Source organism: Grus americana, chromosome 4 (assembly GCF_028858705.1).
Source record: "Grus americana isolate bGruAme1 chromosome 4, bGruAme1.mat, whole genome shotgun sequence".
NCBI classification, from domain to species: Eukaryota; Metazoa; Chordata; class Aves; order Gruiformes; family Gruidae; genus Grus; species Grus americana.
In genome coordinates this window covers 7,038,548-7,051,799 of record NC_072855.1, presented here as the reverse complement: position 1 = coordinate 7,051,799, position 13,252 = coordinate 7,038,548, and the positions used below count along the sequence as shown (strand labels likewise).

The 13,252-nt window shown below is 46.9% G+C and overlaps 1 protein-coding gene across 5 annotated transcripts in view; it reads right to left on the bottom strand.

Annotated features, from left to right (window-relative positions):
- The window catches only part of FGFRL1 (fibroblast growth factor receptor like 1), a 186,149-nt gene extending 173,222 nt beyond the window's left edge, over positions 1-12,927 (bottom strand). Inside the window, exons 1-2 of one of the 5 annotated variants that reach the window (XM_054824854.1) lie at positions 12,472-12,927; positions 11,177-11,286 (exon numbers count right to left, since the gene is read on the bottom strand). In XM_054824854.1, coding sequence (XP_054680829.1) covers positions 11,177-11,237 — 61 coding nt within the window. In that variant the 5' untranslated portion in view covers positions 11,238-11,286; positions 12,472-12,927. Of the gene's footprint in view, positions 1-9,343; positions 9,369-11,176; positions 11,287-11,415; positions 11,442-11,660; positions 11,749-11,983; positions 12,087-12,471 lie in introns of those variants that run through there. The other 4 variants (XM_054824852.1, XM_054824855.1, XM_054824853.1 and 1 more) reach the window with 4 other exon arrangements.
- Between the last annotated feature and the right edge of the window lie 325 nt (positions 12,928-13,252).

Sequence of the window (13,252 nt, the reverse complement as noted above, 5' to 3'; positions counted from 1 at the left end):
CCTAAAAGCGTTGTTAACGCAGCCCTGCAGCTTTACCTGTTTAGCCTGCTGGCTCTGTTCCCCTGGAAAAATATTTTCACCCACAGGGAGTATTTTGCACAAGTTGTTTTCTCTGCCTTATTTTTGCAAACCCCTGAAGCGGTGTCAGTAGTCAGAAGTCAACGTAGAGATGAAGCCAAGGTTGGGGAGGGGGGCATGGAACCTGGCTCCTTCTCAGGCTCGGGCGACACGCCGCATTCACCTCGATACCAGGGTTGATGCACACTGTGCCTGGACCAGAGGGATCTCGATCACCAGCAACGCTGGTTGCAGCCCGTCTTTGCTGCTGACAAATCATTTTATAAATGTTCACATAAATGCTCAGTCCACCAAAGTACTCAGCCTTCCTGCCATGAGTAGGAACAGAAAGGGCTCGCTCCCTTCTGGTCACATTGCGATATCCCACGAGCTCAGGTCATGCTTCTGTAACAATTTAACTCATCACATTTTTTTCCAGGTTGGCTTCCTGCCCAAGCTAGCATCCCAAAACACCCAACAGCAAGGTCAGGAGAGCTTTGGCAATGGCACTAGGGAGTTACAAGCCTGGGAGCAGAGCAGGACAAGGACAGGATGGTGGTGGGGTCAAGTTCAGTCATCTTCAGCTGCCATAAGATCACACCTGAGAAGCGGCCGCGGTCAGGCAGAGGAAGGGGGGTCCTATTTGTGCCGCTAATGACCCAACTTAGCAGGACAGAAATCAAGTGCTTGACCTTTCCCAGCATCATGTGAAGCAAATGCTCCATATGACATGGCTCCAGCATTATCTACCAGGCACAGGTGCACGACTGCAATTAGAAATGACCGGCATTTCATACATAACAGCACTTTTCAACACGACTCAGCCCATCCAAAAACACTTGGAGGCTCAGTTACCATCTTCTTCCCACCCAACCTCCCCAGCACCTTGCCGGCTCAGGAAGCATCAAATAATTCCCCCTAAAGACTCACAGCTAATACTTGGAAATTAAATTGGAAGCCAAAACACCTCTCTGCACGCTGGTAGATCTTAAACTTGGTGCTTGGTTTATCCCGAGACCATTTCTCACCCCCACTCGTAATTCAACTTCCGCAGAGAACAATGCTGCTGCTCTGTGTCCACAACAGATTTATTCCCTCCTTCTAGCAACCCGCGCTGCCTGTACCTTCAAGGGGCAGTAGCTGCTTGAAGCGAATGGTTCCTTCTGGTTTCTGGGAATAAAAGGCTGCCCTCCATAATCAGGGTATTGTTCTCCCTAAATGGACCCAGACTCTGTAAACATGCTCCTCTGCACAGCGCTGGGAGGGCGACTGTGAGTGTGTGTATACGTACATGCAGGGAATGTGTCTTGTTCTAAAAAACCAGTAAATTATGTTAATTCATTTCCTCCGACTAAACAGTGGTAATAAACTTCGGGAAAGGAGGAGGAAAAAGCAAACAAGAGTCAATTACAAAAAGGTGAGGGGGAGAGGTAACCGAATAACTCCACCAAATGTCTCCTTTGGGAAAGGACATTCACGTTGCAGCTTGGATGGGCTCCACGCAGCCATCCCTCGGTCCTGCTAGAGGTATAAATGCAACCGTAGCGATTTTTTTTCTTTTCTTTTCTAAGATTTCAGCCTGTTTGCACAAGTTCAATCTTGGGAGTTGGGAAATCAGCCCCCACCGGTGCCCTGATCCATGGCGAGTACATCCTCGGGAGCTTTGCTCTGCATGTGATGTGAGCGCTCCGGTGACTGGAGCCAATACGAATAGTCAGAGCCTATTTGTAATTTTCTAACAGGAAAATAATTTTGCTAAACAAACTACGATGCTTTGACTCAAAACCCTGATTAGCACAGTTTGAAAACAGGGCAGCATACTGTTGTGGGAATTAACTTGCTTGACCCCTAGTCTATAATGGCACTCAAATAATCTGTGAGTCAGACAGAGTTGAAAAACTCTTGGAAGACCACACTGAAAGAATTTACTGGATTTATTGGATTTTCTAGGATAAAAGAAAAATAAGCCTCAAACTCCACTTAGCTAGTCTGTGGTCTTCAGAAAGACAAGCTTTTTCTCCTGACACTATCTAGAAGAGGAATGCTGCCTATGCTGGGCAGCGCTTTTTGGATTTCCTTTTTATATTTTTTTCTTCACTGGAAGCTCTCAATAAATAGTAAACATTATCATAAATACACAGGTCTATTGCTGTGACTACTTTTGAGTAGCACCTTGCTGTTTTCTTCCTTGGGATCAGTGATAAAACATGGGGAAAAGGGAGAGATGCCCAGCCCTGTGAATCTACAATCCTCCTCCCAACGGGACTACTCATGTGGAGAAGAGCTCTGAGTTGAACTTCAGATTAAATATCCTGAGGCTACTCTACCAGTCACAAATAAAGAGTACTCTGGTGTTTCCAATGAACTTCCAATGCCAGGATTAATCCTGTATATAGCACTATCATAAAATACTGCTTAAAATTAAAATCCTCCAAATCCTCTGGCCTACCCTTCTTGGAGCGAGTAGGGAACCAGAAAAAGGATTCTGCCTTGGTGATACAAGCAGGACCTTGCTCTGGTCTAGATGAGACACGGACCCATTCCTACTTTATGGTTTCTCCAGCCCCTGAGCAAAATGCTCTGACTAGCCTCTACCACTTCTTTGTGTCTCTTTGTATCCCAGAAACAATAGATGTGTGCTGAGAGCAGTGGCAAACATTTTCAGATAACAAATCCGGCAATTAGAAATCAACTGTCCAAAGCCAGTTCCCCTGCATATGCAAATATCTCCCTAATAGGTTTACGATTCCTTGTCAATCAAACCTGTCAAGAAAAAGTAAACACCTGTCCTGACTATGATTAAGTTGAAAGCTCCACTCTCATTAGCCCTTAACGAAATTAACCCCGGCAATACTGCATTTCTGATTGGTTGTGAATACCAGGAGGAGGAGAGATACTCATCAGCTCTGATCTGTTAATCTAGTTTTATATTAACTATTGCAGATCACGATGAACCCTCCCGTGGCTTGGTGCCAGAACTGAAACACAACCTGGTCTTACAAGGCCCCAATTTCTGCCCTCTGGTAGGATTATAAATTTAAATCTTACTCACAACTACTCAGCCACAACTCACTGACCCTAAAGGGACGATCATCTTTGTAATGGAGAGCAATACTTGACCCTGAATATTAAAAAATGAAATGACTTATCAGAGCACAGAGCCTGATCTCCATATGCTGGTGGAGCTGGCAACTCTTCTCCTAGTTTCCCACTTTAAAATGCTAAAAAATACATTAAATACTTACTAATATTACTTGTCTGGCTACCGAGACACTGTGATTGCCACCAAAAATGTTGTGTTAATCTGCAGAAGAACATGAAAAATTTTTATCCACCTAGAAGGTGAGGGAGATGGCTTATAGCATCCTCTCTCAGAAGGGTATCCATACTCTGAAGGAGTTTTCGCCACCAGTTTTACATCGACTGGTTGCTGTCAAATAAGTATTCCTCCTTCCACAGAGTCTGCAGTATCCCTGGGGAGATATTTCACAATGTCCAGAGGTTTACCCTGTCATTCATTAACCCTTCCATCCTTGACATGCAGCTCATACACGTGTAACTCATCTGACACTTGGCATTGCTTAACCAGTGTTAACAGATCTGTTTAGGTGAAAAAAACTGCTGAGAAAAATAGCTTCCTCAATTATTCCAATTCACACAAATCAAGAAGAAAAAGGAGGAAAATAAAGCAGTTCACAGTACTCCAGGGTCTGTAGCAGCCTAACTCCAGTAGTTTGGCTTGTTTGGCTTTGGGAGGATGGTGGGGCCGAGTAACTGTCCTTTCTCCCTCCTTTGGGGTTAATTTGGCCTCAGCCCATCCACTTCTGTCTAGAAAAAGGCAGATTTAAATCCATACAAGGCAATAGCAAAATACTAGCTAACACAATGAAAGACCCCACCTTCACAACAGGATGCTTCTACTCAGAGTCACACATCGGTCAAAAACCAGTTAAGCATCACACCTATTCCTAGTGACATGGGGACACCTGGGAGGACACAGGTGAAAAGGGAAATACAGGACAGATTTGGAAAAGCCGCATCCCAACATCCTCTTTGGAGCATACGTGCTGCCCACTCGAGACCTCTTCCAAGTCTTGAGTGCAGCAGGACAAGAGCAGCGGTACACTAATCGGGCCTAAATTTCCTTTTGGAGGTTGGCTAATGCTTACATTAGCCACATTCTCCTCCAGCTTTTTCCTCTCCTGGATATCTTGTTCTGGGCAAATCTAGGAAGCCCACAGCTGCCATGGAGAGTCTACACAATGCCAGTACCAAACTCTTACAGTCATCAGATCATCAGGCATGTGCGAGCAAACCCAACAAGGAGAATATGAATTTTAGAAAAATGCCTATTGCAAAAATTAAATTCACATTTCTGCATTTGTCTGCTGTTCCTGTGTTTTTATCAAACATGCAGAAATACTGACAGCTCCTAAAATACCCACCAAAGTCAACACCACCCAAGTGGCATCTAGGGTATGATGCCTCTTGCATTACTCACTTCTCAATCACTTGACAGGATACCCAAGATAGTGTAAATCTTTCATTAAATACATTTACCAGACATAAGGAGAAACGATTTTGGGTCCCATCAAGCTAGAAGCCACTTGTAGAGTGGCTGAGAATAGAGGTGCAGCAGTCCTGAGAAACATTAACCTGCTCTGAGAAGCCTCTGTTCCCAATTTACATTTTTCTTCCCTTAGTGAAGCTCAAAATTAAGTTTGAACACTTAATGGAAGAAGTAGCCTGGAGTTATTGGCTGAATTTCTTCCTGAAAATTGGAGTGGTTGGGACGAAATAAAAACGTTAGGTTATTCACAGCACTGCTGGATACTGTGTTTCTACTGCGATACAATGGGGAGACTGTGTAATCAGGGCAACCAACCAAACTCCATGCAGCCCATGTTTATTTGACTCGGAACGGGGAAAAAAAAAATAAAAATCAGAGATGTGAATAGATTCAGCAGCAAACAGCATATATTAACTTGTTAAATAACACTTAAGCCAGTCTTCGGCCCCTCCACACCTAGCAACAGCGCCTGTAGAATGGCACCCTTCCTTCGGGGATAAACGCCTCCGCGGCGACCCAAAGTTAAAGCAATGAATTTCCAAGTTGCTTCCAGCCCTGGCAGCACACACTCCAGCCACCAGCCAGAGCTTGTAGCGGACAGAAGCAACATATTTCTGGAATAAAAAAAAAAATCGAGTCCAAGCTGTCCAGTCAAGCAGGCGAGTGGCAGGATCCAAAATACCATGCTTAGCCCACATCTGTTCTGCTGTCGTACATGAGGGATCCATACAGATGTCGGTGTTACAGACAATCCGTGTAAGTCATCCTTCAGGGATGGATCCCAAGCCCATGGGAGTGAGCAGGAGTCACGGCACCAACACTCACAGGCTCTGAATCAGGTCCTAACCTGTTAAAACTGGCATGAGTTGCAGCCGTGTATCTCCCATGACATCGGGGCAGCAGGATCAGATGATTCCAGCTTACTTTTGGAAATATTTTTCTTCTACCTTAGTACCACGGCTACTACGAATGAGCACCAAACTCAGTAGGCTTTCAACAGACAACAGTCTTTGCAACTTCTACATTCACGCTGGCTCTACTCTTTAAAAAAGCTTCTTTTATGACCAAAAATGTTCCATCTTGGTGCAAAAAAATTAGGACAGGTCAACACAGCTAAGTATATATGGAGGCATTATTATTAGAGAAAGCTCCAAGCCTGATTACAAAAAACAACAAAAAATTAAGTGCTCAAAACAAGATCAAATGCATTTCAGCTTGATCAGCCCACCAGAAAACACAGGAAGAGGTCAGATGAAAGACAAAGTCTTTGAAACAAGATAAAATGAGCAAGTTAATAAAAAAAAAAATTAAAAAAAAAAAAGGAGTTGGGGGAGAAAGGATCATTTCCACCAACTCCTGTAATGCTGGAGTGGTTTGCAGGGACTCTTTGAACAACATGATTTTACGTCTCAGGAAAATCAGAAAGCTGCATTGGTTCTACTCCCACTGAATAAATAAAACTATGACTAAAGGCTGGATTTAGATTTATTTTTTTTTAAATCCAAACTAAGCACAAGAGGACCTCTGCATTATTATTTCCCCCTTTTGGTGGAACTTTTTATCTCTTCCAATAATTAATCCCGAAACGCACAGCCAGACAGTGACCACCTCTACTGCAGTCACACTATTCCATAGCGAGTATTCTGCACCCAGATGTACCAGCGTCACTCGTGGCGAGACAGCCACTGGAAAAGGAATTATCAGATGGGTCATTGGAAAAGACCAGCTCTGTCAGCCCATTCACACTAGATGACAAACTTCATCTTTAGTCAATAAATTAGTACCAATGGTCCTAAACCTTGAAAAGCAGGTTCCTACTTGCTACCAAGTGTCACTTTTGCTTTTTTGTTTTTGAATGACTTTTTTTCCCTGAAAGAACCATTTTCCTGTAATTTCTCAAGCACCACCTCATGGCACATGAAAGTTTCTTCTGTGGCTAAGAGTCAGACTTTGGAGTCTAGCCTTTGCTGTGTACAAGTTCATCACAGAAAAGACGTATTTTAATTTGCTGCTTGCGTCTTTTAATGAAGGTCAAAGAAACATATGGACTTGGAAAATGAAGTTATAAAAACTTTAAGGAAAATCTAAATGTATTTGAGCAATTTGCCGAGTTTTGTAATATTCCTAATAAAAATAAAATAAAATCAACCCTAATTTTCCAGTATGACGCACACTGTATTTTATGTTTAAACTCAGATGCAATTTAAAGCGTCCGACAGGCTCCGTAGAAGGGAGGAACTGGGTTTTAAAAAAAATAAGCAGTATTTTCTTAGATCGTCATGTAGATTCTAGGTACAAGTCATGCTGACAGATTATTCATGAGCAAGTTCCCCAAGAGCATGATCCAAAAAAATGCCCCAAAATTAACCAGAAGGTGTGCAGTGACTTACATAAAACCTGAATCAGGCTGTTAAATCCGAACATGCTTCTCTTTCACAATCGTTATATCTGGTAACAATCATTCAACAAGAATAAAGGAGCAAAACAGAAGCCAACAACGTCTCTCATTATTATTATTTATCTTTTCCATGTTTACTGCCATTTACTCTTATAAACCCCAAAGTTACAGAATGGTAAATATGTTCACCAGAACGACAAACTCATCTCCCAAGAGATAAAAAACCTTCTAGCGTCCTATTCTCTTTTCTCCAATATCCAGACAAACAAAAATGGTATATAGCATTATTTCTACGTGAAACTCTTGAATTTTGAGGTGGCCCCACCAGCAAATTCCCTGTAAGGCAGGCATCAACCAGGCTTGCAAGCCAAGTGTCGCACAGAGAAGTGCCAGAGCAGAAAGCAATTAAAGTCCCGTTCTTCCCCTCCCTACGCAATGCACCGAAAATGAAATCAACATCCAAACTAATTAGTTTCCAGCAGAATATCAGTTTACTCGCTAACAGGAGGGTTGTTACTGCTCTTACCAAAAACTTCTAAACATACCATATGAAATCTCGTTTAAGCCACGGGACCAAGCCAAGCACATCCCAGTGTTACCATATACGGTCACCAATGCGAATACGATGGCAACTTGACAGATTCGGAACAAATATTGCGTTGTGTGTCACTGAGATAACATAGGCAGGAAAATATCAGATTGTATTACCTGTATCTGACCGGAGGTGTGGAGTGGTAGGAGCTACATTGCTGCAGGACATAGTCACTAAAGGTTAGTGACCCAAGATGGCATTCGTCCCCACAGAGGAGGGCCAGGGCAGGACACTGAGGCCTTTTATGCCCAGTATAGGGCTGCTTGGAGAGACCAAGAATGGAGTGATACGAGGGATGAGCCCCTGGTCCTGCGCTATTATCCCAGGTCCAGGGCCGACACTATCCGGTGCAGCTGGCAACCAGGCTGAAGCTGCCGCCCTATGCCTTGGCTGTCAGCCGGAAGGCACCGTCCCTCTTAGAAACCATGGGACACAGGTTTTGTTCTCCAAGAGTGGCTTTTGTGCACACAAAAGTGCTTGTCTTCACCGACAACGGAAAGAAGGGGCTTGGATATTTACCAAAATAGCTCCTGAGGAAGACTTTTTTGGTACAGGCTCATTCAGGAGATCCTTAGCCCGGAATAAGATTGGTCACTGGGGGAATTATTCCAGATTAAGTTTTTTTGGAAGGGTTATTCCAGTGCATTTGCAGGTGTAGACAAACCCTTAGCTGAAGTCTTTAAATTTCGGCCCTGAAAGCATTGGTTCAAACTTAGTCAGAGCTACCTCATCCTTCATCCCTCCAGACACAGCGAGTTCTGCACCTGGACCTGCAAAATCAGGCCTGTTCTCTGCGTTGTGTAGATAATTTGAACGTATCACCTCTTTCTTAAGAGCTTAGCTTCGTTTCCTAAGATATCCTCTTTTTTTTTGCAGTGTTTTGTACATTGGCAATGTGACACATTGGGTCACAAGAAGGGACAGAGACAGTAGGCACAGCTCCGAACCTGGAAAAATGCTCCTGTTTGCTGGGGGGGGTGGGACTTCCCGCATTAGCCCAATCAGTCATCCCTGCGGGGCCCGTCGCCTTAAAAGGCGTCACCTAAATAAAGATGCAAAAATAATACAACCTAACATTTAATGCAAGATTGCAGCTGAGCACTCAACTGTCAGGAAATATCAAAGCCAGAGCGCGTGGGCAACTTAACTCTGCCCCCTTGTGCAAATGCACTACGGCACAGCCCTTCCCCAAACACTGGCACGCAATCAGCCAGCTCCAAATTAACATCCAAATCCCAGCATAAGCTACTTTTGCCTAATACGAGTAGAAGGGAAGGACCAGCACTTTCACAGAGAACCTCCTCAGCCACCTTCCTCCCTCGATTGCAAGCCAGCGAGCACCTGTTTAACTTCTGACACCTCAGATCAGGAGGCACTGGCACGCTTTGGGCCACACACGTCTAATTTGCAATCAGGATATCGATATTAAACGCTGTTTGGCCAAAACAAAGAGCCCTTCTTCCTCCGGAGTAAAGCCTTGCGACCTCAGGCTGAGAGTTGGCCAAAGGACTGTCTATAAAACCCGAGCGACTGAAACAGGTAACATTTATACATCTCCAGCGGCCGAACCCACCGTATGATACATTCGGAAAAAATCTGCAGGCATGTTAACAACTGGGCACATTTTTCCGGGAATCTGAAATTATCCCAATGTAAATATCTAATAATTAGGGATATTTGACAGCACAAAATAAGGTTGCAACGTGCTGCAGAGTGTCTCACTTACAAGTTTGATCTTTCATCTACGTCCTCTGCTATCAAGAATATTCTCAACCTGCAAAGCAGGAATTAATTGTTAGAGGCTTGTCTATTTTTTTTTTTTTTTTTACATCAATGACACCTTTTTCTTCTTCACTTTCCCTCTCTTGATACCAGCACATGAATGAATGACATTTTCCATGGGTTGGGCCCTGGTTTTTAAACTCTATTTCTACATCATTTTAATAACCAGGACTGTTTCTCCATCCACTCGGCACAGTGGATTTTTCCAGCTCTGAAAAGAGTTCAAATAATCCAATTACCAATATGATCATATCAAAGTTATGTTAAAAAGTCCTCCCCATAGTAAAAATGATGATGTCCTGAAATTACCGCTGTTAATTTTTAGTTGCTTCCCTACATGACAACAGCCCACAGCACTTCATTTTCCAGGAGCAATAAAAGAGTACAAGCAAGACAAGTGCAAACCAAATTTAAACAGTGTCAGCTAGTAAAGCAGCCGATACTTGGCTCACAAAAAGAGACAAAAATCTTTTTGTCTTCTCCTGCCCACTTCAGATCTTTTCCGGAACTCCACCGACTTCTCAGGTCCATTGCAATAATATACATCCATAAGGTCATCTTAATTCATACGCTGCTGCCCATTGCCTGCAACTTACACTGAGTCCCCATTGTAAACCTTGCCTGGAATTCAGACTTGTAGGACTTACAGCCTATATACTGTTTTCTTTTTCATTCAGCTTCCAACCGAATCATTTTATAGTGCTTTTGCCTCCGTAAAATATTTGCTTGGGAGCCAATGCCAAGAAGGAAAAAAAAACAACGCACTAAGCAAACCTTGGGTTTTTAGAGTAACGCTCCCTTCTCCTTTCCCACTCTCACCCCCAAAGTTTATTTTTGGCAAGTTACGGCCCAAACGAAGGGCAAGTTTAAACCTTTTAATTTGCAACTCCATGGCACTGGGTGATTTAAAGGTCTTTCAACAATTCATGCAACTCTGATACTGTTGGGAATTGCAGCTGGAGCAATCTGCATCCTAAAGCCATACCCCCATTCTCCTGGAACAATGCAGCCCCTCCTTTGTGAGCGGAGCCGGGGGAGCTGAAAGCATGGTTTCCCATTCAGGCTTTCCCGGGACAGCACCCACCAAGGTATGACACAGGCGAAAGCGGAGGAAGAGCCACCGCTCCTTCCACTCTGATCCCAGAGCTTTGCTTAAAGTACCTTCCCATAAAGAAACTTCTTTTTTTCCACCCCCCCGACCCTGTCACTCCCAGGTCGATATATTTCAATTTGCCTCTGGTAGGGTAACCTGTTTATTGAAATCTGATCAACTGCTGGAGCCCCAGCATTAAAATACACTCTTGCTGTTGGGAACTGTCATTTGTCTGTCACCGAGGAAGTTAATGGATGTGTTTGTTTAGTTTGCTAGTGGGAATATACAGGGCAGAGGCTGGGGGGATTACAGGAGGGGAGAGGTATTTCTGATCCACAGAGGAATGCAGTTGCTTTTCTTTAAAATTGTCTGTGTATTTTTACACATGCACGAGAAAAGCCCTTGGAAGTTCACCTGTGCCTAAGAGACCTCAGCAAACCCGGAGCCACCGCGCTCCATCCAAACCAATGGCCCCGAAACACGCAGGTAAGGAGGCACCACACGTGGGCACGAGCCTGCACCCTTGAGCAGATAAGCAATGTGGAGGGGATGAGTCCGTGCCGACAGCAACTCCCTTATGGGGTCCCTCTGGGGGCACCACGGGTGTTTGTGGAGCACGAGCCCAGCGGAGCAGAGGGAAGGGTGCGACTCGCAGAGTGTTTGCAGCAAGCGCCGTCTCCTTACCTCTCGCTGAGTCCGAAAATGCAATTATCCCTGCAAAAAGCAGCGCGAGCTGCAATTCCATTTTGAAAACCAGATCCCTCCGTATCGTACAGGCTACCGTCCTCTCAGACCTGGAGGCAGGAAAAAGGAGAGCAAAATAATTACGGGTGAAAAAACACCAAACAACCCAGAACTCTGCAGAGTTTTAAATCTATTGCAAAGACGCAACAGCAGAAACAGCAAATGAAAGAGCAATGTACTTGCAATTCATTCCTTGGCGCTCAACAAGTAAAACTTTGCCCTCCTCTCCGCTTTAGCCTGATATAAATCAAGAACCCACTGAGGCCAGTAAGCTCCTCTAAGTTTACAGTTAATGCATAATTCTTTGGTATCCTGTACAGAACCAGTCTGGAAGGCAAACAAAACACTAGCAAGTGGCCATAAAACAAGATTTCAGGTTAACAATTTGTGGAGGAACTTGGGGAAGGGGGAGGAGGAATGTTACCTCTCCCATCAGCAGCCCAGAAAACTTTGTGTTGCTGCTTCAGTGCCCCTCAGACAGGCTCCGCTCTGGGTACGCGCCTTCCTCCACTCTGCAGCTTCTCTGAACTGCACTGATTTTTCCTTTCCTCCTTCCCCCCCGCCAAGCCCCACTTGTTTCCGTGTGCTCCAGAGGTGCGTCCCAAAGCAAAACCGCACTTAATTATCCAAATTCTTGAAGGTGCCTTCGCTGTGATACGCAAACCCGGGGTAGATCAGGTTTACATTAATTACACCCTGTTCTCCTCCTCGAACTCTCACTCTCTAAACACTGTCTGAATTCCTCACCCTTGTAAACTCCCCGATTTAAACACTCCGTGCCCCCAGGACACACAACAACCCGTGTACAGCATCCAGCAAAGCAAATACGGACGCCTTGCCATTAGCTTCCCAATTTGCAGCGGGGAACCGGTACAGAGGGAGGGCGCCGGGGGGCGGTGGGCGGCCGGCGGGGCCGGGCATGCGGACGGGGCTCCCCCCGGGGCAGGACCCGGGGCCCCGCGGGGCGCAGCGCGGCTCAACCCCGCGGCGGCGGCCGGTAACGGGATAGTCGCAGTTAGGAACTGGGGTCGGGGAAGGGAGGACGGGGAGGGGAAGGAGCGGGGGTGGCCGGGGGAGAACACCCGGAGCGATGGCACCTGGTGCTGCCCCCCCCCCGCGCCCCGCTTCGGGGCAGCCCCGGCGGCTCCCAGCTGTGCGTTTGTGTCGCCCCGACCCAGCGCCGACCCAGGCGAGGGGGTGTCCCGGCCGGGGGTGGTGGTGCGGGGGGCACTTACCTTGGCTGCCGCCGGGGCTCTAGCACCGTGCGCTGGCGCCCATCCTCGCCGCTCGCCGCCTCATGCCCTCCGCGGCCACGGCGCCCGGCGGGCGCTCCGCCGCCGGCCTCTACCTCATCCCCCCCCGGGGGCGGGTGGGGGGCTGCCCGCTGCCTTGGGGGGTGCCCTCCCCACGGAGCGGCTCTCCCCCTTCACCACCGGCTTTTTTTTTTTTTTTTTTTAACCAAACACCCCCCTCCCCTTCGCCCCAGGAGCGATTTTTCCACTAGGGAGCCACGGGCGAGGAGCTAAGGAAAAGGGGGAAACCTTGTAAATTATTTTTCCTGCTTTCCGGGTAGGGCTTGAGCGTGTGTGTGCGGGGAGGGACAGCGGGGACCTGACAGATCCGCCGGGGCTCCGCAGCCGCGGGATGCCCGGTGATGCCGTCCTGCGGCTCGCCCAGCCGGAATCCCGTTTAAGGAGCGAGGGGAGGAGGGGAAAGGGGCTGGGGAAGGGGGGGGGGGAAGGGGGGGGGGGAATAGAGCCGGGGCGAGAGAAACAAGCGATAAAGCAACTTTCCCTGCAGGGCTTTGTGGCTGTGGGGGCAGAGCCGCCGAGGAGGGCGGTGCGGTGCCGCCCCGCTCCAAACTTCGCACCAATCCCCGAGAGCCCCCGCCCTCCCCGCCGGCCCGCTCCGCGCCGCCGCTCCCCTTAACCCTTTGCGGGGGCGGCGGAGGGGAGGACCGCGACCCGCGGAGCTCCGTGTGCGCCTCGGAGCGGCGGAGCCCGGAGCCCAGCCCCC